The sequence below is a fragment of the Pantherophis guttatus genome, chromosome 2 (assembly GCF_059756535.1).
Source record: "Pantherophis guttatus breed Tessera chromosome 2, ASM5975653v1, whole genome shotgun sequence".
Lineage (NCBI taxonomy): Eukaryota > Metazoa > Chordata > Lepidosauria > Squamata > Colubridae > Pantherophis > Pantherophis guttatus.
In genome coordinates, this window is record NC_142064.1 from 157897044 (window position 1) to 157920897 (window position 23854).

The 23854-nt window shown below is 40.3% G+C and overlaps 1 protein-coding gene across 5 annotated transcripts in view; it reads left to right on the forward strand.

The window, feature by feature from the left end:
* CYTH1 (cytohesin 1) overlaps positions 1–23854 on the forward strand; it is a 67316-nt gene that overhangs the window by 37445 nt on the left and 6017 nt on the right. For 4 of the 5 annotated variants that reach the window (XM_087887094.1, XM_087887097.1, XM_034412853.3 and 1 more), the window contains exons 2-9: positions 8151–8233; positions 9902–9966; positions 10727–10793; positions 11566–11684; positions 12396–12476; positions 13505–13617; positions 15396–15544; positions 15860–15971. In XM_087887094.1, the coding sequence (XP_087743220.1) occupies positions 8151–8233; positions 9902–9966; positions 10727–10793; positions 11566–11684; positions 12396–12476; positions 13505–13617; positions 15396–15544; positions 15860–15971 (789 nt within the window). Of the gene's footprint in view, positions 1–1921; positions 2103–8150; positions 8234–9901; positions 9967–10726; positions 10794–11565; positions 11685–12395; positions 12477–13504; positions 13618–15395; positions 15545–15859; positions 15972–23854 lie in introns of those variants that run through there. The other variant, XM_087887096.1, reaches the window with a different exon arrangement.

Below are 23854 nucleotides of genomic sequence, written 5' to 3' on the forward strand. Positions count from 1 at the left end.
ACAAAATGGAAGACATCAGCTCCTGCATGTGAAGATTACTTAAAGCACATAGAAGGAGAAATCATTTTCAGCAATTTCATTGAGGAGTTTTTAGGTTTCCAACCTCTGTATCTCACAATAATCCCCTATAAAATCAGTGGGTGTTACTTCTAAATAATCATGTATAGGTTTGTCCTATTAGAGTGAATATTATGGACTTTTAGATCTGGGTATCAAACAAGGCCAAAGAATAAGATATATCAAACATGGACATAAAGAGGGTTTGAAATTTACAAAGTTTATTTAGAAAGGCTGGTGTAGAGAGTATATCTCAAACTTGTTAAGGAAATAGAAACCCAAAGTAAAAATATGACTTGGATACTTATTTCTAATGATATTTTCCCATAATGAAAATCATGGGAGGAAGATACAAGTTTCTCTTTAATTCATAAAGCTTAAGAATACTGAAGCTAAAAACAAGAACAAATAATCACATAATAAACATCCAGCCTAGAATAAGAATCTTTTTTGTAGTGTGAAATTCTTTACTTCTGATTTGTCAACGCTACAATGTTATCAAATCCCTGTTTTTAAATTACCGTAATTTTGATGAGGTCTAAACCACGTTTCCTGAATGAGTACAAAAATTCATCTCTGGTGGAACGTACTTCCAAACAAAGCAGTTTCATAACATCTTTTTCAGCACTGAACAGGATTTTAGACTTTTACTTTCCTTATGCAAAGAAGTCAATAAGTATATTGACAGAATGCCTAGGATAGCCAGATGTAGAAGTGTTATACAATATTGTTCATAGCTTATTAACAGGCCAATGGTATAAATAAATAGGATTTAAATGTAAAGTTTGATTAAAATCAAATGAAATTTAATAAAATTAATAAAATTAAAATTATCCTGTTCAAAAAGCATTTAAAAACTATTAAACTGGAGTGCTGCTTTGTTTTATCCTACTTTTGCCAAAGATAAGGATCTTCCCTCTTTATTTCCTATATTTTTCCCCAGCCCAACATGCCACAAATATTCCTTTTGACTCTTGTCCATGAAATTTTCCTAAGAAGTAGATAAATTCATAGAATATGTAGTATCACTGAGTATATAGGACTTAATCAGGACAATCCTGTGGTGGACGAATGCCTTTCTTTGCTGCAAGGGATGATGGCACATGAATACTTCTCTTTTTAACTACCAGCATTTATAGCAAATACCAATAGCAAATAATAATCACTTTAGTGTGACTCCTTTTAAGCCAATTAAAAGCCAAGAAAGGAAAAGAGGAAGCTTTCCAAAATCTTTTTAAAAGTCTGTTTCAGAAGAGACAGCATACAGAGGAAGAAAATCTTTTATGTTGGAAGAGGGCATATAGCCTGAAATCACAGGTAAAGGAGAAAAAAGGATACTTCAGTCAGCTGGGGCATATCCATGAGCATTCAGAAAATAGAGGGGAAATCAACATTTGCAAAACTGATGTGAGTTTTGAATAAAAAGAACAATCACAACTGTGGGTTTGCTTAACAAGAAGAACAAAAGTTCATGTATGGCTTTATAGCAATGTGGAAGTGTTGCCAATCCATTTGGGTAAAAACAGAATTCTGTGGTGTATGCCTTAAACAGATCTAACAAGATGCGGTAGTGTTTACTGAATAGGTTCCTATTAAGCCAAGTAATGTATCTCAGCTTTCTCTGCATTCTGGAAAGATTTTACTGGCATTGAACTAGCAAGCAGCAGAGAATAGAAGCCGTTTTGGTAGAAGTGGCTTGTATTCCTGATTTAAGACTGGGATAGGGCTGGGGTTGCTTCTGAAAGAGCAAGGTTTTCTTACCAAGAGCTCCACTACATTTTGTACAGTCCTAGCTGCGTTTCAGGCAGGCAGGAGTTAATGCTTGGGCTCTGTGCAGTGGCAGGTGGGTGGTCCCAAAGCCATCAGTCTCTCTGGAAGGCCGACCGACCGGGAAGCACAGTGGAATAGAATGAGGGCCCAACGAGGAACAACCCCTTTGCCTTGACAAGGCTGGGCTCCCCCAGCACATGGACCACCAGTGCACTGATGCTGTATCACAGAACTTGCATCCATAGCAGGCAGAAAAAGCAAGGCAGCTGATTGGGGTAAGGGTGTGCATGTGTGTGCAAATGGTTTAGGAAAAGCTGCTATTGCTTGGCACCCTTTCTGTGTGCTGGCCCATCTGTCACAATTACATGTAGTGTGCTGGGTCTGTGTCTTATTCATGGGAGTCCCATGTGCTTGTGCTTTCTGTCATAGGCATGCTTGGTGTGACATGTCTTTCTGTCCTGCCATTGGTGGGCTTTGCTTTCCACATCTTCCTACTGTCCGTAACTCTAGTTTCCCAATAGCTTATTATTATTATTTTTGGCATAGAGGGTATTATGCTAATGTTTTCCTTAGTGTTGGGATGGAAGAAATAGCTCCTTTGAAGGATTTAGTTTAGAGGCCAGCAGGGTAAGTTCTAAGCTATAGTTCTAAGGATTTTGCAGGCTTATTTATGGGGATCTCTCTTGCCTTCTGATCTCAGATGTTCATCATTCTGTCAAATGTGCATTCAGGAACTGGATTTTCCCTGATGCAAGTAGAGTGTCCATACCTAGATGAGCCTTAGTGTTCCTTAATGTTCCCAAGTGAAAAATGATACAGTTTGTGTCTAGGATGTGTTCTGGACAAATTGTACTGATTTGCAATTATAGGGGTAGATACCTGAGTTAAGGGCTGTGACTGCTAGTCTGACCAGTAGACAGATAGAAACTTGAGTGTAATATTTTCTAAAGAAGCAATAATTAATAGTCTATGGCAGTGTTATTTGCTGCTTGTCAAGAGTTTAAACTTCTGGGATGGTGGATATTATATCACCAAGAGCACAGGAATTCCCCCCCCCCTTTTTTTTTTGATCAAAAGTTGGAACCAACTAAAGGTAGGCAAGATATTGGAAATTTGGACCATTTTGAATTTATCCTCTCTGGTTTGAGCATCCAAAATAATAACTCTCCCCCACATTCCCCCCAGACTTTTTATATTATATTGGAACTGTTTCAAACTTAAAATGGAGCGTTTCATACAATCACCAATGGGACTCAGTGTAGACAAATTTGAGATTGGACATTCGATATAGCTGTTGTCATCTATGGGAACTTGATTGCTCTATTCTTGCAGACCCAGACTGCACTTCTGTAAAAAATTATTGGTTTAATATTGGCACAAAGTAAAGCAGGAAAGAGTACTCATAGGATGCTTTCATTTGAACTAGGCACACATGCATTTAATCTGTAGAAAGATGCCTTTATTACAGTCCAAGGCAATATTGGGTGATAAGGCTAGCCGTCACATAAGCAATTTGTTTGGGGGGGTGGATGAATAGTTTTTAAAATGCAGGAATTTACTTTATTAGCAGCTGTTTTGAAAGAGAAGAGAAAATGAGATGCTGAGAGTTTTGTGCTGCTGAAGAATTTTAGAAAAACCAATATTGCTTCTTGAGAAATACTATAATCCACTCTCTGACCCTCAACTGATTGGAAAGTTTATGTATATACTTTGCTGATCTATACAGAATTAGAGTCATTTGCTGTTTCTAGACTAGTAGAGCTGTATGTATACATGTAAGTTTAGATGTCAATGCAGAATAGAACAGGGGAATCAGATTTCAAATTTGTTTGGGTTTGCTCTCTTGCTCCAAAAATATTTGGGGGTGGGATTTTTTTTTTTTTTTTGTAATTTTGTAATTGTAAGAAATACTATAGATATTGGTTAGAATCAAGAAAAATTAAGAACTGTTCAACAATGGTGCTGTATTGACTAACACCTGACACAGTGGGTCCTGTCTTTGCTGGCGGCAATTAAACAGAGGCCAGATGGTGATCTCTCAGGGATCATCTAGTAGAGGATTGTTGCATTGGGTAGCAGACTGGATAAGATACTCTAAGGCAGGGGTGTCAAACTCGATTTCATTGAGGGCCGCATCAGTGCTATGTTTGACCTCGGGGAGGGGGAGGGTGGATGTGGCCATCTTGACTTCACTCATGTCAGGGGCGCCTGTGGCGGCCTGAGTGCTCTGCCAGCGAAAGTGGGCTCCCGATCTCCGTTTTTGGCTGGGAAGGCTTCCTGCAACCCTCTGCCAATGAAAACGGAGCTTGGGAGCTTGCTTTCACTGGCAGAGGCACCGCGGGCAGCAGGTCCTTCAATGTCAGATCTAAGCATTCCAGCCAGTGGGCCTTGAGTTTGACACCTCTGCTCTAAGGTCTCCTCCAAGATTACACCATCTCCTTAAAGTTCTACCTTGTCTTTTTAAGGAACCTGTTTTGAGACACTGGGGTTGTAATGTTATTGGTCTAGGACTGCCCATTTGACCTGTAGGAGACAGCTGCATTTATACTACTACAAACCAGATGTGTGCACAATTATCCTGTTCTAACCGTTATGCTCTTTAATAAGAGGACCACGGAAACATCTGGCTTTACTTTTATAGGACACAACATCTATATGTGATGCAACGTCTATATGTGATGCAAACCAGTTATTAACTTCAGAGCAGACCTTGAACTTTTCCCTCTCTGTTGACTTGATGATCGCCTCTCGTTAGCAGTACAGGTGCTAGAATCTGTTTTCACCCTCCTCAGATAAAAGAAATATTCTTTTCACAAAAAGAAAAATGTTTTCCACATCCTTGGAAAGACACTTTGCCTTTCTTCTGAGGGTTTACAAACAGGTTGAGAAGCTTTATTGTAAAAAGACTGATGTAATGCCCAGGAATGAGATCAAAGTTACAGGGAAGAGGGGACTTCACATAATTTCTCATTTACTATTATAAAGCTCTGAATCAGTTTTGAAAATGAATGCTGTCAGTCTTATAATAGTATCCGAACTACATGAATGACTTAAGCGAAACATCAAGGCTCTACCTAGTCTAACCCTTACGATGTAAAGAGAAGATGCTGCCTCTTTAAGACCATCCTCCTTTGTATTCCGTGGCTGCAGGAAGCTTGGCTTTAGGCTGCTATCCTCGTGTCCAACTACAAAGCAAAGAAAGAGGCACTTTCCTTGTTTGGCTTCTCTGTTCCAGCAGTCACACAATGAAGCCTTGTTGTGTCAGGAACTCTGCTCTCTGAATTGGCTTTAACTAAAGAGATTTGACTTCCCACTCCTAATTGGAAATTAGGACATGGTCCCCATTGCTTTCTATATCACCCCCCCCCCCCAATACTACGAGCATTTTGCCTGGTAGACCAATAAACCAACAACATATTTGCTGATTGGCTATACCCACTGTTGGTCTTCCACATCTGATATCCTAATATTAACCTAGGAGTTCCATCTTGACTCTAATTTCAAGCCAACTTAATCAGCAAAAATCCTCTGTCAAGGCATCTTGCATGTGTAATGAGGAGAATGTGCTTGAACCCCTCTAGTGGCATTTGCAGACTGTCTTATGATACTGGCTGCATATGTGAAAGTCTGTGTATGCCACTGTGCAGATGTAGGTCAGAGTTCTGGAATGAACTGGCTCTTTCAGCTATCACGTTCTGCCTCTTCCATGGGGTATCTTTGATAGATAGGATGCTCAACCAAGTTCTGATTTTTCCAAGGAATCCTGAGGCACCATGCCTCCTCCATTTACTGGACTCGTGCATAAAGGAAAGATAAATTATCTCTTTCACATGTCCTTGCTGGGGGCATAAAGGCAGGAGATGCACATCTTTTCTACACAGAGCCCTTGTGCATAACCCTAGTATTGCTTCTAGGGTCAACCAAATTAACTATCAAAACCTTGCAGTGGGATTCCTCAAGCAAACTGCTTCTGAAGATAGGACACAGCTGTGTGCATATGATTGCCATTCACCACCACCTGATGCACATCTGGACATCCTAATTCACTCTGAAAAGTTGAAGCTGTTATAGGATTTTTCTGAATAATAGGATCGGATGTTATCTATGATTTATAACTGGAGCAGACCTGGGTCATTTGCAGTACCAACCCATTGCCAACATCCTGATTTATATTAAACAGATCCATCGGCCATCCTTCCTGGGATTAGCTTTCTAAACCTGCTGGTATAAATCTGCATTTGTGAAAGGAGAGAGTGATGCAGAAGCTAATGTTAGGCTGACATGCTTTGTAAAAGAGTTAGAACTGAGAAAAGCTCATGCACTTTGTAAAAAAAGAATAGCATATACCAGGGGTCAGCAAGCTGCGGCTCTGGAGCTGCATGTGGCTCTTTCATCACTCTGCTGGGGCTCCCTGTTGCTGGTCAGCTCCACAATTGATAGGGTTTTCGGTTAGGACAGATAGAGGAAAAAGGATGCTGCACTAGGAGGAGACTCTTTGGTGGGGGAACTGGACTTCTGGTCAGCAGAGGAAAAAGGACACTGCGCTAGGAGACTATGATGGGAGAACAGGACTTCTTGTTGGCTCCAGGATTGAACGGGGGCTTCCCGTTAGGACCTTTGTGGCTCTTTGAGTGTTTAAGGTTGCCTACCCCTGGCATATACAGTAGCTCAGGGAGCACTAACTTTTCTGCCACCGTCTTGTCTTAAAGGCAGAAATTTCATGCAACGAAATTATCCACTTTGTGAAATGGTGAAATTATCCATTCTGCACAGCATTATAGAAAAAAAAATGCATTCTCATTTGGAATCTTCAGCAGGTCATTCTCCTAGGAATGTTGAATGTATCTTGAGACTTCCACATTTTCAGTGGAAATGGTTTTTATATGGTTTTTCCCCCCTTAGAAAATGCAGTAATGCCTTCTAATTCTTGTCCCAGGAATTATAAATCTGAGATTTATAGCATTTGTGCTGTGTTCAAGGTGTGCACTTAGAACTTGTGATCTAATACAGGCTTCTCTAACCTAATCTGCACAATCTGATTTTGCCATTTTATGCTTGCAAGAAGAAGAAAAATCATAGCCTAAGGGAGCTTGATTCTGCTTGCTGGTAAAACCAAATAACATTTTCCTTGCATATCAAATCACCATTAAGATTGTTCCCCATCCCAAAAGAAACATTAAAACATTTCTTCCAAAGTGCAAATATATGCTATAGTGCTAAGTCTTAAGAATCTTTATTTTATTGTTCAAAACAGATTATGCCCAGAAGGTAATACAGTAAGAAAGCATGTTGAGCAGAAAGAAATCAGATTCACAATAAATATTTTTGTCATTTTGTGTTGTAAATCCAGGATCCACTTCTCATTTTCCAAAAATAATATTTTTGCTTGATCAGATAAAGAGTCTCTCTAATCCAGCAACTTGCATTTAGTGGGGCCAGCCAGATGTGTCTGGGAAACTTGTAAACTCAAGGCTGAAAGATAAGTAAAATGGCTAGAATGTGTGCAAGAAAGCATATGCTGTATACCCAAATTTTTTTTTTAGCATAATCTGGTGATAGAAAGCTGCGCTGCCTATAATGTCAGGCACTTGTCATTTCTCAAAGAACAGATTGGATAATTACATTGATCAAGAATGTTCAGCCTTTATGGACAGAGATCTAACCTTAGGCTTTCAAGGGGCATTCTGAGGGTCCCACTCAACCAAGGAATGGGGCCAGAATAAAAATTAAATGTGTGTTCTTTTTACTTTAAATTACATTAATTAAATATGTAAGGAAACTCCATGCACAGTATTTCAGAATCTTTTTCCCTTTGGTGGTATGTTTTTGACGGCCTCTCTGGGATCTACTGCTCTGGGAGGCTATCAACAATCCTGGGATGTTAGAAAATCTATATTAGACAACAAGCTAACTGTAATATTTGTGCTCTCTCACTGAATATTTGTGCTCACTGAACCTGAGTGAATGTTAAGTGTATGTCTTTTAGAAGAGAAGTTTTGTGGATGCCACTGTATAACCCAGAATTTAGTATCCTTGGCCACTGGAGAACATTTCTGTGATAGTATGTGTATACACCACACACATACAACACATCTGCCCTTGGTCTAGTGAAAAAAAAATGTTGAGCAATCTCCATCCTTCACTTACGCATTCTTGATAGTCTTTGGACTTTCAGTCCTTTCTTTTCTACATCCCTTTGATACACAAGCAACCACTGAATTCATAGAAGTCTTTACTTCACGTTTTACAGTTACAGAGGGTACCTATAAGACTATCCAAACCAACCCCAAACCTAGAGCATAACTCTTCATTTCACCTTGCAGTACCAAGCGACCTGACCCCTGAGGAGTGTCAAGAATTGGAGAACATCCGTCGGCGGAAACAGGAACTGCTGGCAGACATACAGGTGTGTGTGAAAAGGGCAGGGGAGTAGAAGTTCAATTCAGGCAGACACGGGTTAAAGGCCGTGTCTCTGGAGCACCTGCCTGAAATTTTTAAGAGTTATTGACAGTTAAAATAATATGGAGAGTGGCAATAGTTTGGCTGCAAAATAAACAGCTTTCTGCAGAAGAGATGAAGCATTGTCAAATTAATAGGTTTTGGTATGCCCCATTTTTGACATAAGGTAACACTTTTTTTTTTTTTTTACATGTTTACATTCCTTTTCCAAGATGTGTTAATCCCTGTTTTGGGATACAGCTCTATCACTCTGAATCCCTGGCACTTTTGTTCTGGCGTCTCATCCCTATTCCCCTCTGGGACTTAATTGTTTGCTGTGTTGTTACTCAGTGCTAAGATAAGCTAAATTTAAAGATGTGCAGGTTTCTCTTCCCATGCCTCTTTCCTTACCTTGATCCTGAGTAACTATAGCCCGGGTCTCAGACATTGTAGTTTAGAGGCAGGGATTCTATCTTTGGGTAAGTTTTCTTTTTTAAAAATTGGTGACTTCAATTTCCCAAAGGATTTTCTCTCTGGGTGGTCCTGAGAGTTTGTACAGTGAAGGTCTTGAGCTGTAATATTGCAGGTGAGTGGGCAGCCATGACTCCGAACACTAAGGAGAGGGGGGTGCGAAATGGCCAGGAGATCCAATTTCACAGCGCAGCTCCCAAGTTATTCCCCCCCCCCCCCCCCCATACACACCAACTTTCTGGCCTGTGAAATCTGTCAAAGAAGTGAGGAGGATGTTGAATTATCTGATTTTATTATCTCCCTTCACTCCTGTCTCCCAGTCCTTCAGCTTTTTCTTGTCTTCTCTTGTCTTTTTTTTAAAAATGCATTTTTTAAAAAATTGCATTTTTCGCTCAATAAATTGTACATTTTCAAAGGTGGCTTTATTGCATCCCCTGCCACTCATTGCATTATCTACTAGCCAGATAGATCTGCTTTTGGCTCTGGCAGGGGCTGTCTGTTCCCTGCAGCAACTTGCCCCTTGGAGCTTTGCTTGGCACGGATGCTCATCAAGCCCATCAGCAATAAATAAAACAGCAACAGGGGCTAATCACTGCCATGTGCCGGACACTTGCTAATGGGATTAGCCCAGTGATTGTGTTAGCTCCGGGGATTCTTCTTCTTCCTTCCGCTGAGAGGCCAGCATGCTGGTGGTTTAGTTGGTCTCAGAGCCAAGACAGAGAGACTTGCTTCATTTTGGCCACCCTAAGCTTTAGCTGCAGAAGATGGGCAGTGAAGGAACAATGTCCCTTGGTTTCAAAGGAGCCACAGGAATCAGATTGTTAGTTTTGTAGTTGCAATTGGGATATTGGATGCTTCTAAATCTCAATTTATTATACTCTTGACTTTTAGCGGTAGCATTAATTTGGTTATTCTTTTCTATATTCTGTTGTATGTTTTTTCTTCTTTTCCCCCTGCCCCTCCGCTGAACGTTGCCAGATCTGAATTAGAAATTTGAAAAAGTGAAGCTGGTATTAAAAAGAAGAGTTCAGCCAAAGCTGGTATAATAAAAATTGTTCTCCATTCTGAGGTTAAAAATAAACACAACTTCCTCTCTGCTTCAAGTTGATCAAAAGCGTCACTTTATTACTTATTCCATGACTTTCCCCCTTGTTCTTCTATACAGCGTCTGAAAGATGAGATAGCAGAGGTCACAAATGAAATTGAGAATCTGGGCTCCACAGAAGAGAGGTGAGTCCTGATGGAGAAGTGGGAAGATGAAATTTGGTGGCATTTCACTATTTTTGGAATGAATATTGGAAAGAAAGAAGTAATCACTCTACCAAAATCTCTAATCTGTTGAAAATAAATCCTGATGTTAGTGGGTATTCAGGATTATTATTTCGAAATTTTAAATTGCTGTCCTACCTTACATAAGAACCTGGGTGACTAATAGCAATCAATTAGAATAATACAATAAATCCTTCATAAATAAAACCAAAAGTGCCTTGCCTACTGAATTGCCTATATTCCATTTTTTAGGAATCCAGTGTCAGATTTTTAATCCAAATAACAAACATGCCATTCTATATATCCAGCACATTAGTGTTTATGTTTTAAAAAAATCCAACATTTTTTGGAGATTTTCTCATGAAAATATTCAGTGACGACATATTACCAAGAGTTTTGCTGACTTTAATTTTCTGAAAAATGAATCTTGTTACCTAGATTCCCTAATATGTTTGAGAGTGAATGTTCATCTTGTTATAGAAATTAGGAGTTTGCTTGTGTTTAGAGATTTTAGGTTGGGCCTTAAGGCCTTTCAGGGGCATTAGAGTCACAGTATCAAGTATTGAACAGCATGGGATGAGAACGTGTTTGTTAAGGTTTCAGTTAGAATGCAAGATGGAGGAAAAAGTTAACTGTATTGCAAGCAGAGATGGTTACAGAAGTAATGTCCACAGACTGGTTTGTAGCAAAGGAGACTGAGCAATCTTTTTGTGTTACCTAGGAAAAACATGCAGAGAAACAAGCAGGTGGCAATGGGAAGGAAGAAATTTAACATGGATCCTAAGAAGGTAAACGCTGCTGCTTCCTTGGTGTGATATTAATAGCAACCATGCATCAGGCAAAAATCCTGCATTATCAACAGGATTAAAGGCTGTGATCCCAAATTGGCTGATATCAGTTTGGGCCTTACTTATATTGGTGTCTGTCTGTATTTTTCCCCCTTTCCCCAAATTATCTGCTAAACCCCTCAGAACAATTCCTCCCTCGAGGATTATTTGGAAATAAGCAATAAAGTCTGTAATTTCCCTTCTCCATCCAGGAAAACATAAGGGTGAAACTGTTTCTTAAAAGCAGAACTCATTTTAACACAGCTTAATACGGGGGTATCAAACTCTCTTCCTCATGGCGGCGTCACATGATATATTGGGGCTTTCCCCATTAAACCGGGTGTGGGCATGGCCAGCGTGTGACACATCCGGCCCATGGGCTGTGAGTTGTGTCAGCCCTGTCTTAACACAACTCCAGCATAGCTGGGGTTTCAGTTAGTTAAGTCTTCTCATGATCATGGAGAAAGTATGGCATTTGGGCTAAATTGTGTGTCAGGAAATAATTTCAAACTAACTTCAGCTGCAGAATTCATTAAGTGAGTTTAAGCAAGTTATTGTTTATATTGATTGCAACTTCCTGCAGTCCCTTGTGCTTGAAATAGATGTAATCAATTAGGATAATTTGAAATTCATGTGGAGAAGCATGGCAGACATTACAAGTTCTTATTTCTATGTCCTTGCACAGCAAATGTTTGAAGAGCTTCCTTTTTTCTTCTTTTTCCTGGACTTGCAGGGGATTCAGTTCCTCATAGAGAATGACCTTTTGAAGAATACCTGTGAGGACATTGCCCAGTTTCTCTACAAGGGGGAAGGACTCAACAAGACTGCCATTGGTGACTACTTGGGTGAAAGGTAATTAATTGGACCCCCTTAGTAAATGGAATGTATGTTAATCTTCGAACACTGTTCTTCTTAGTGTTAGAAAAAGGACCAAACTCAGCATTAGAGTAAGGGTAATCCTTGAGTTACAACCAGTTTTTAAATGACCGTTTGAAGTTACAACAACATTGAAAAAAGTGACTTATGAGTGTTTTTCACACTTATAACCATTGCCGTATCTTCATGATCATGTGATCAAAATTCAGATGCCTAGCAACTGGCTCAAAATTATATGCAGTTGCAGGATCCCAGGGTCATGTGTTCCTGTTTTGCGACCTTCTGACAAGGAAAGTCAATGGGAAAACCAGATTCACTTTACAACCATTTTATTAACTTAACAACTGAAGTGATTCACTTAACAACTGTGGCAAAGTTCATAAAATGGGGAAAATCTCACTTAACAACTGCCTCAGCAACAGAAATTTTGGGCTCAGTTGTAGTTGTAAGTTGAGGACTACCTGTGTATAGTCTGTACTCAGAAAGGAGGAAATAGGAAGATCTTTCTGATTCAGGGACCATCAGAGTAGTAACTCTAAGCTATATGGATTCAGCATATAATTATTAGGCAGGAGGCCCAAACACAGACTTTACCTATAGTCAAGCTCTGTCATTTGTATATGATGTAATCTATAACAATAAATTGCTCAGTCCAGAATTTCAATGTATTCTGTTTCCTTCCCTCAGAGATGAGTTCAATATTCAAGTATTACATTCTTTTGTGGAGCTGCACGAGTTTACAGATCTCAACCTTGTACAGGCACTGCGGTGAGTGACAGAGGAAGATATTATAATATTAGACAGATGCATGTCTGTGCATCTGTAGGTGTAGCTGTAGATTGTGTTTTCTTTCCCATGCTTTTGGATTAACTAGATTAACTAGCATTTTCTATGACTGTAGAGAGCCAATTTGGTGTAGTGGTTAAAGGCACCAGGCTAGAGGCTGGGAGACTATGAGTTCTAGACCTACCTTAACCACAAGGCCAACTATGTGATTTGGAGCCTGTCAACCTCTCAATGTTGGGAAACTCCCAGCCAGGCAGGAAGGAGGAGTCAGGTGGGGAACTAGCCTTGGGTCCTTGCATAGCCGCAAGAGGCATAAGCCTGACTCGCCACCCTAAGTTTCATGGAACCTAATCTGGTTATTCCCAACAAGAAGGCAATTAGTCTGGAGAGATTCTTGTATTATAGGTAGAACACAATAAAGTTGCTGACTTGGACCCTTCACTAATGGATTTGTTGCTTACTCCTGACACTCCTAATCCTAAAACTGAGGGAATGGCAAACCACATCACAATGACTGAAAAACTGTTTCAAAGGCACACACACACACACAAACACATACAAATCAGAATCCATGATTATACAGCATGTTGGCTGGGGCTATGGGAATTACTGAGGGTCTGGTAGCACTTGAAAGTCCAGATCTGCTCTGTTCCTGATGTGGCCTGTGGGTAGAGGTGTGGAAAAGGTTTTGAATCCTATTTCAGCCTCAAAACAGGTTTTTCTGATCTTACCAGAAGCATGCCAATGCTTTGTTGACAATTCTGAAGCATTCCTGCCTTGAACCAGCCTTATTTTTCCACAACACTTTCTTTGTCAAGCTAGCCTCAATCAGATATGCTGGGTTTGTAGGAATTCCCAGCTGGTTGCTTATGTAGGCAAGAAATTCTAAGAGTTGTGTTTCCAACAGTTTGCCAGAGGAAAGATGCACGGAATGTTATTTGTGGTATATCTTTCCTCACAACTGTACAGCACACAAATGGACATGGGCTTAATTTTCATTGCCCTCACAGGCAATTCCTTTGGAGCTTTCGGTTGCCAGGTGAAGCGCAAAAAATTGACCGGATGATGGAAGCATTTGCACAACGGTATTGTCAATGCAACCCTGGCGTGTTCCAGTCAACAGGTAAGTGAACAACCACCTCCAGAAGTTGTGGGTGCTCCAACATTGGAGGTTTTTAAGATGAAATTGGACAACCATTTGTCTGCAATGGTATAGGGTTTCCTGTTTGACTAGGGAATTGGACTTGAAGACCTCCAAGGTCCCTTCCAACTCTGTTATTCTATTATTTGTCACTTTAAGTTGTGGCGTATGTGCAAAGTTAAATTAACTACTAAGATTTCCAGAAAAAAACGGCCTTCTAGTTTACAGTGCTGAATTAACCTTCAAGTTCATTGATGAAAGTGGAGAAGACTCAGCACTGAAATGAATGAAGATGGAACCAAAGAACTAAAAATGTTCTCATTCTTTGTTTCTGTTCTAACTGAAATGGGGGAATAATGCCCCTCTCCTTTAAAAAAAAAAAAAAAAAGAAAAGTAGTGGCAATGCTAGTGAATGATCCAGGAATTCCAGAATTTGAAACGTAGGACTCAGTTACGCTTCTTAGTTTGCTGTTGATGTTTTTGCTGTTATGCTATCGCATAACAAAGGCTCTTAAGAGTAATTTATAACAACTCAGCAATGGAGTTACATTTTTATTTTATTTTTTAAATTTGATTTATATGCCGCCCTTCTCTGGAGACTCAGGGTGGCTTACAGTGCGTTAAGCAATAGCCTTCATACTTTTGTATATTTTATACAAAGTCAGCTTACATTGTGGTCAGATGGACAGCAAATTGAATAAATAAATAAATTGAACAAATACAAAAATTAAGCATGAAATTATAATAAAAAACATTAATGACGTAGACAAAGTGAAAAAACCCTTGATGTCAAGTAAAAACATATCTTAGCTGAATTATTTAAAAGGAGGTGGGCACCACCACTATCTCCCCAGTCTTCATTGCCACTAGAAGGACCATAAAGATGGTACGCATGCATATTTCTGGGAAAGCTACTTCTTAAGCATGCCATTACTCAACAGCTCTCTTCCTTACTAGCTACTTATTTATTCTGTGGGCACACACAGCCTTTGAAGAAATGAGTAAGTCTTATGGGAGAGCCAGTTTGGTCTAATGGTGAAGGCACCAGACTAGATCCCAGGACACTTTTCTAGCCCCACCTAAGCTGTGAAAGCCAGATGAGTATTTGGGCCAGTCACTCTCTCTCTCAGCCCAACCCACTTCACAGGGTTGTTGTGGAGAAAATAGGAGGAGGAAGGAATATTATATATGTTCACTACCTTGAGTTACTTATAAAAATATTAAATGCAGGATATAAATAAATAAATAAATATGGTAGCAAGCTGTATTTCAGGTAAAGTGATCCCAATTGGCTTAGAGTTTCAGAAGATTTTAAGGTCAACTTGGGCTCCTCAAGTAGTCCTCAATTTACAGCCATTTCTTTAATGTAGATTCATTTACAACCATTGCACCATCCCCATGGTCATGTGATCAGGGCACTTGGCAATGGGCTGCGGTATTCCGGGGTCACATGATTGTCATTTGCAATCTTCCCAGTTGGTTTCTGACAAGCAACACCAATGGGGGAGGTCAGATTTGCTTAACGATCATGTAATGCAGCGATTCACTTAACCACGACAAGAAAGGTTGTAAAATTGGGTGTGACTCACTCAACAACTGACTTGCTTAGCAATGGAAATTCTAGCCCCCAATTGTGGTCATAAATCGAAGACTACCTCTAGGCTCTAATTTGGATTTGATCTTATGCTTTGATACTGTATAACCTGAACTATGTTCCCAAATTGACTTGAATCCCCTGTTCCCTTTTCTTTCTATCCCAGATACCTGTTATGTGCTTTCCTTTGCCATAATCATGCTGAATACCAGTTTGCATAATCCCAATGTGAAGGACAAGCCCACTGTGGAGCGCTTCATCGCTATGAACCGTGGCATCAATGATGGCGGGGACCTACCTGAGGAATTGCTCAGGGTGAGTTTTGTGGGAAGAGAACAGACTGGAATTCTGTGAATAGGCCATAATGGAGAATTTGGTGGGTGTGGTGAATCACCGGAACAGAGGGCCTTCTGTCTGTCTATCTACCTGGCAGGCTCACCAAGGACCCAGGAATAGGTCAGGGTTGAGCCTACCTTGGTCTTCCCAGTATCTCCTGCTCAAATAACTGAGCTTCCAAAACTCAGTCATGGTTCTTGGGAAGTAGAAACTGCACTAGTGCAATATTGAAAAGGTGGTGCAGAACCTTTCCGTGGAAGTGATCCACCACATGTTTCTCCTCCCTCACACCAGAATCTCTATGACAGCATAAAAAATGAGCCCTTCAAAATCCCCGAGGATGATGGCAATGACTTGACGCATACCTTCTTTAATCCGGACCGTGAAGGCTGGCTTCTGAAACTTGGTGAGTGTGTGTGACTGCACGAGGCAAGGCCTGACCAACAAGGAGCAGGGCTGCTGATGGTGTGGCATGGGCTGCAGGGAGCATGGAGCTCAGCAGGAGTCTCTTTGCATGGGGCTCGGTGGCCACAGTCCAGCACAAAGGACCAGCTATACAACCTGAAAGCTTCTCATTATTTTTTCTTGAACAGCATACCCAGAGAGGAGGGTCTTGGTTGCAGTGCTCAGTAACTTCCTATGGCCCTCTTAAGTTGGCTTGGCCAACCAATTCTTACCAAAATTGGGCAAAGGAATGTACTTAGGAAGAAAAAAGGCAGGTTACTTGGGTCCCAGAAATGGCAGGTAACTCTAGTTCCAAAATGTGCACCTACAGCCGCCTGCAGAGAAGCTGAAGACTTATTTATGGCCCCTTGCGTCTCACTTTCATTTTTCAGACTAGTCTCTGGCATCACTTCACGCATAGCAGCTCTGCGCTCACTGACAGTGTTAACAGGTCAAGTAGGATGCATTCACCAGCTCTCCTTGTGCAGCTCTTGGCTCCCTCTTCATGTTTACTCAAAGCTGTTTTTTTTCAATTGCCAGGATTTGGCTCAAAAAATCTTCTTTAAGGGCTGTAAAGGGCTTCTTTAAGTGGTTAAGTGGTTGCCTATTTTTTGTTTTTTCCCCCTCTCTTGTAGGAATCTGAAAATAGAAATCTCCTAAATAGTCAAACTTGTAATTGCTGAATCTGAACTGAACTAAATTAATGAAATTATTCGACATGCGTAATTTTTCATACTTTGCTTTGAGCCAGAGAGAAGACATACGCTCATCTAGGTTTGATGTCCAAAATAAGATCTGATTCTAAGTCCACACTTTTTCTATCCCTCTTCTTCTGTTTCTTTCAATCAAGGCATGCAAAAAGTGACCAAGGATCACGATATATCTTGTTTTAGGACAGAACTAATATAGGTTTGCTAATGCTATTATGGAACCTGGATCTGTCCTCACATAGTCTTGAGAGTAGACTGTCAGTAATATATACCGGTAGTTGTACAATAGTAATACAGTTGTGTACTACTGCAAGTGCACATAATAACCACATTTTCCTATATAATCATAATATAAGATTAATACATATTGTAATTACAGTAATTACAATAAGGTTTCTCTTAGCTTGGTAGCAAACTGTCCAGACTTTCCATTCTCTGTGATGGAATAGGAAAGCTATGGTGCTTTAGGAATTAGATTCAAAATTTCTTTTCCCCTAACTAGCCTCGATGGCCATGGGACGATGGAGCTATTAGTCTTATCTGTATCGTATCTGCTCAATGAATAATAGGCATTCCATTTAAATAGGTTGCATAGTTGAAAATCATTGATGGCTTTCAGTTACACAGCAATTTACACCAGAAAATTGAAATCCCTTCCATTTTCAGTTTTACAATTCCTAAAAAATGATTGAAAAAATATTTCACTGGCCTTTGAGTAGTTGCACAAAAGGAACTTTAAGTGCCTTCTGAGCAAACACGTTTAGGCTCGCTTGGCATTTTAAAGAATAGCTGCAGTATTTGGGCAGAATTATTAAGCTGCATATGCAGTAGAACTAGAATTTGTTATGGGTCAGGGTAAAAATTGAAGGCTGCTCAGTTGGCTACCTGCTGGACCCAGTTCTGAAGAGATTCTTCACATTGAAGAGGTTAAGCAAGTAGAGGTAACTGAGAGACAGCACAACTTTGTCGCCTTCTGTGAGATGGGTGGCTATATAAATTTGATGAATCCATAAAATTGTAGCCAAATAGGCTATCAGAATAAGACAATGTCTGTTATTGTTGTTGTTGTTTGTCAGCCTCCCCTTAGATATAGAAGTGAGTGACCATGATTTAGGGTAGATTCTTGCCATCAAGCAAGAGAGGTTGATTGAAACAAAAGAAATGAGGATTTAGAACTGAAATGCAAATTCCAACATTTAATATTCCATTTCAGTAAACAACCTCCAAATTTACTTCAGTTCCAAAGACAGAACATTTTGTTGTTTGCATTTCAACTTCTGTGGCAACTGTTTTAAAAATGTGTCTCAAATTGTGACGGTATTAATGCTATGAGCCCCAACGTTGTACTTGAAACCCAATTCTGCAGTGCTTCCTGGTTTGGATATTTCCGCTGTTAACTTTTCTCAGGGGCAACAAAAGAGAGTGGAATAAATGCTCCCGATTTATTTATCTAGAAGATATGAAATTTTTTTCTAAGTGAACATTGTAGCCTGAAGATTTGCCCAAATAACAAGGTCCCAAGTTCAAAAGACAACCACAGTGGGGACGATCCCCGTCATCGTATGTCAAATCTTTTTAGAATTGTCATGATGATGTCTATTCAGTTACATCATTTTAAAAAAAGGAGAACTGCAGTTTTACGCAATTCAAGAAAATATGGCTAAGAGCACAGCAAAGAAGGGGAGGCTGAGGCTTACTCTGTAGAGACAGAGAAGTGGGAGGAGACACGAGGTCTCTTTGCTGTGTTCTAGAGGGGAGGGTTGAAGGAGGTGGTGGTAACAGGAGAACAAAGGTGGGTCAGGTAGGACCACTGGCCTTGACTGTGTGGGACATAACCCTGGTTTTCTCCACATATGGCTGTTCTTTGGCTGAACCCTCTGGCCCTTGATGATGCATGCTGCCCTTCCCATCCCACTCTTAGAGGTCTCCTGGGTCCAGGCCATTTTAACACCCCCACCACTGCCTTGGTACTAAAATCACTAACTCCTCAGTCAACTGTTTGTGTAGCAAACACATTCATGATATGGCCAATGGCAAGAATTAATCAGAAGAGGTGAACCTTTCTATCAAGTATCCCAGCGGCTGCTGCATTCATGGCCTTGGCATGCTGGTAGCCCCAGAAATGTATCAGCCCCCCCCCCTTTTTTTTTGTATTAAGGTAGGAGATATGTTGACTCCCTTTAAGGAGAGCTCTTCCTCCCTCCTTTTCCCTTTTGCTCAAAAATGTTTAGCTTGGGCAGTGCCCACTGCTGACTGCAATTGAAATGTGCACGAAGGGCAAATTTTAGTCCTTTGTTTTTTAATTTTCTTTTTCCCTCATTTGTATGTTTCCATGATTTTGGCTCTGCCTTTCCCTGCCCCCAAACTTCAGGAGGTACGTACCCCCATATCTCCTTGCTAGCTTTGCTGGGGCCGAGGCCGTGCTGCAGTGCTTGCTTGTTTTTCTGTTCTCTTTTATTTTTACTTGCTGCTGATGTTACTCGTATTGCTATTGTTGCCACCATTGCTAATTGGCTGCACAGTCCCTGGGGAACTGGGGTGGGGTGGGGAGACGTGGGATGGTGGGGAGGGGCAGAAGTGGGGGAGAGAAAGTGCTTGTGTTCTGCTGGGCAGCAAAAGGAAAGAGAAGAGAGAGCAATGACTTTCCCAAACCATGAACCGGGTAGCTATCCTCTTCATCCTGCTTTTCTAAAATTCACATTGACCTTGCCGGATGTCTTCTATGAGAGTATGGCAAATTCTAAAGTCCTTGAAGTACTTCCTTTTGTCAGAACTAGGCCTGGATGTGGATTTGGGCTTCCAGAGGGGCAGGAGCTAGGAAGGGCACGATAGGGCTAGGGTGGGGTGGGGTGGGGGAAACTATTCCTCCTGTGGAATAGGATGCGGCCCTTGCTTGAGGAAGCCCACATCCCTTTGGAAGTATTCAGAGTGACAATTGGATGATAGAGAATATAGATATAAGCATAATATTTTCAGTAATACTAAGTAATTTTGAAGTAATACTTTAAAAAAAGGAAGCAAATAATTGAAACAATAATTGAGAGCAAGTTTAAACTTCTCCAACCCCATTAAAAAGAGAGAGAGAGAGTAGGGAGAGCTCAAAATTGTCAGCTTCTCTCTTTTTCTCCACCTCGCCCTTAGTATTACTGAAAATTTTCCCTATAGTGCTGACAGGCTGAAAAAAATAATAATTAAAAATAAAGTATGACTTCCAACCCCAAAATGCTGTTTGACCTGTTCTGGGATAGATATTACAGGAAAAAAAAAAAACCCATTTCTCATTAAGTTTGAAGGATGCTGGGAGTTGTATTTCAGCTACACTTAGCATACCGCAGATGAATAAATTATGTATTTCACGCAATTGTTATACCATTCCAGTCTTAGGCAGTGGGCAGTTCACAGCAATGTAGTTGCTTCAAGAGGCTTTTTCCAGATGCTATAGTTCACTCTTGATGATTGCAGTGTCATCATGAACCTTCATCAGCCCCGCATCATGCAGCTGATGGACTTAAATAATTGTAAGATGAATCATGAATCTCTTTTCCATTTAAACGTCTGTAGAGATTCCCAGTCATCCAGGCTATGGTTATCCCAATGGTGCTTTTTCTGGGGACAACTGGGCTTTCTTGTTTTTTCTTTTGAAGACGTTTCGCTTCTCATTCAAGAAGCTTCTTCAGCTCTGACAGGATAGTAGGGAATGGAAGGATTTATATTCCTTTTATTTTCAAAGGGAAAAACAAAGTTTAGTTGCCTCCAGAAAAAGCATCTTTGGGACAACCATGACCCGGATGACTGAGAAACTCTACAGACTCCCAAACTATACAGTTTGGGATGAACACCCTTTGAATGGGGTGGGAGTAGAAATGGATTTCCAGAGGAAAAATAGCAGACTACAGGAACCAGAGGCGCTACTCAGGTGACCCTGAAGACACAGATAAACCTCCCAAGTGCTTCAACGACCCGCTAAAAGGATGCAAATGACCAGCTGTCTGCAAGGGATATAAATCCTTCCATTCCTTACTGTCCTGTCAGAGTTGAAGAAGCTTCTTGGATGAGAAGCGAAACGTCTTCAAAAGAAAAAACAAAAGTCTAGTTGCCTCCAGAAAAAGCACGTTTGGGTTTTTCCATTTACTACACAATGTCCTACCAATTTTCACATATATGTTTTTCAGTAATTATGTTCTTCACCTCTCCTACAAGGTCTCTCCCCCTAGCATAATGGGAGTTTTCGTTTAAATCTAAAATACCTTCAGTTGACTAACCCTGTCCCATTACTTTCAGATAGGAAAAGTATCACTAAGAGGATACTTTTAAGAGGAGCCCATTCATATTTCTTGCTTGTCATTAAAAAAAAGAAGCAAAGAAAATGGAAACAATGAGAGCAGATTTAAATGCAGCATCCCTATTGGTAATATGTAATTTTAAACCAGGGGCACTAAAGAAAACAAAAATGCTACCAGTCTGAAAAGGAATAATAAAATATTGATTCATTGATTGTGGCAATGAGTTAGCGAAGCTCTGGTCCTATTTGGAACAGAGAAGAAGACCCTTCCTTTAATTATATATGAGATCGTTTCCAGTTAGCTGGGATGGCACAGGATCAAAATGTCCAACTGGATCAGAGGATAGAAGATCGTGATCCTATCTCTTATCAGGTTCAGGTTTTTGGTTCAGTGCCACTCCAGCTGATTAGAATCCACCACGCATAATTAAGGCTCTTCTTTTCAATTGGTTAACTTATTGATCAATTTATGGATGTGACTTTTTTACAATCCTTTTTTAAAAAAATCTTTATAATAAACCTGTAAATAGCTTATCCTTTCTATCCTTTCTATTTTATGGACTTGGAATAAGAACAGCATCAGAACATTCCCCGACCAGGAACCTGCCCAATGAGTCCAGACTGTAACTCCCGTAATTTTCAGCCTGTGTGGTTATTAAAGTATCAGCATTCCTAGAGATGACTGGCAAAGGCTTGATTAATGCCATCCAATGAATTTGTAGATGAATGGATGGAATCCATCGTTTGTTAATCATATAATATTAGCATTAACTATAACTGTATTATTAAAGTGGTTTATAACCTGTAGGGGTTAAAATAGTATGTAACTAAAAGAAATGCAGGTGTATCTTTTACTGTAGGAATCTTCCTTAGGCCTTTAAAAATATACCCCAACTATTAAAGTTGCCATGTCTGAATTGAAAATCAGGATGAGCAATAATTGACAGGAGCTCTTTGGGATTTTAATAACCCTGTTAGTTATTATTCTATAAGTTCTCAGCTTGTAACATTCAGATATAACACTGTCCCCTCAGCATTTCTTAGTTATAAATATGGCAGCAAATTGGAATTCTCTGAAGCGAGGGTGTTTCTTGAATTTTGAGCTGTTTTATCCTTACAGTTGCTCAATTGTCAAAAGATAAACGTTGGAAAAAGACGACTGAAACCTGCTGGTGGTTATGTCCCTCTAATTACACACTGGAACTCTAGAGTTTATTTACATATTCACCCAAGTTCAAGGCTGTTTTGAAATTGACCCTTGTAGGTCTACCATCCCCAAACAAGAGCTTCACTTTAAGAACTTTAAGAGAAAAAAAGAGGGGAGGTGAAATGGCAGATCTTTTCACATTTTGCTTTTCGGTTCACAGTTTGGGGCAAATACATTAAAAAAAACCCCTTTAATCATCAACTTCTTCATCCAAGGCCCTGATCCTCAATTGTCGGTCTTAGTTTTAATATCATCGTGGACAATTCACTTCTCTTCCTGTTTAATGAAAGCCTCAGTTTAAAGGTGGCTGGCCTAGTGTTCCTTAGAAGCAATCTCACCGTATTCTTTTCTGGTGGGCTCTTCTGGAAGTTGTCTTCTGCTGGCACAGGTTGTTTGTCCACCTAGCTGAGTTTTGCCTACAGTGAAAGGAAATGGGCAAAACACTACTGCCAAATACTTGTGAGGATACAACTGGAGAATTGCTGAGTTTACCAAACGGCTCTCCTGAGGAGAGTTTTGTTTTCTTTGTCTTTATTTAATATATTGACTTGTGATGAAGTCAGTCATTCCATGATAAGAGGGACTCACAACAGTTGAAGCTTTCCAGGTTCCTTGGGGACTGTAGCAGGCGTTATCTGGAGCAATTGGCTTCTTCCACCTACCATTGTCCCTTTCTTTCTGTTTTTTGTTTTTATGTTGCTTGAATGAAGTCTTGTTGTTTGTCTGTGCCTATATGTGGCGGTAAGAATCTCCCTGAGTGGGTCTTTATACTTTTGCTCCTGGTAATTTCTGGTTAGCTCAACTCTGCTCTTCTGGATTTGCCAGAGTAACCATTGCTGATTGAGCTGATTTTGCCTCTTCACTTCTCAACTTTGCTCTGCCTCTTGGAACCACAGGTGGCCCCCTCCCCTGCATAAACTGGCTAGACCAGCCCAAGGGGGCTATGCAAACTTCCGTCCTTTAATGAGTGAAGGCAGGCAATTGTGGATGGAAGTTACCTTGGTGGTCTCTCTGGGAAGTAACTGTTCAGAATGGTACCCATTTGTACTGATTCCTTCACAGTTTCTGAATCTCTGACAAAACCTGAGGTGGGTTTTTTAAATGTTTGCCACAATTTGCCAAAAGTAACATGCTTCCCTGAATCTGAATCTTCCTATTGACATTGACTTGACTTTCAGGAAAAAGCCATTGGCTAATTGTGGGCACAGTTTATTTGGGGAGAAGGGGAGGGGAAAAACCCAGAAAGAACCAGTGCATTGCTATGAAATAAACTGACAAGATTTATGACTTTTCCACCAAGCTTCTGTTTTGGAGTGTTCCTTGGTAAAGGATAAATGTCTGAAACACACTGGGAGTAAACAGGTTGTTTAGCAACTAGCAAAGCCAGGTTGTTTTACCTGTGAGGAACTTAATTTTAGGAAAAAAGAAAGGAGATATCTATATACATATCCCTAACAGGTGTTAATTTGAGCCAACTCCCTTGTAGACATATCCCCCATCTATTGGGGAAATCTCATTTGAAAATAACCTGTTTACATGGGATAATGTTTGTTCATCTGGTACCCTTTGGGTGATTTGGACTGCTGTCTTAAGCTGGGAAAATGGGAATCATAGGTCTGAGATAGTAATTTAGAAGGCACGGAGTT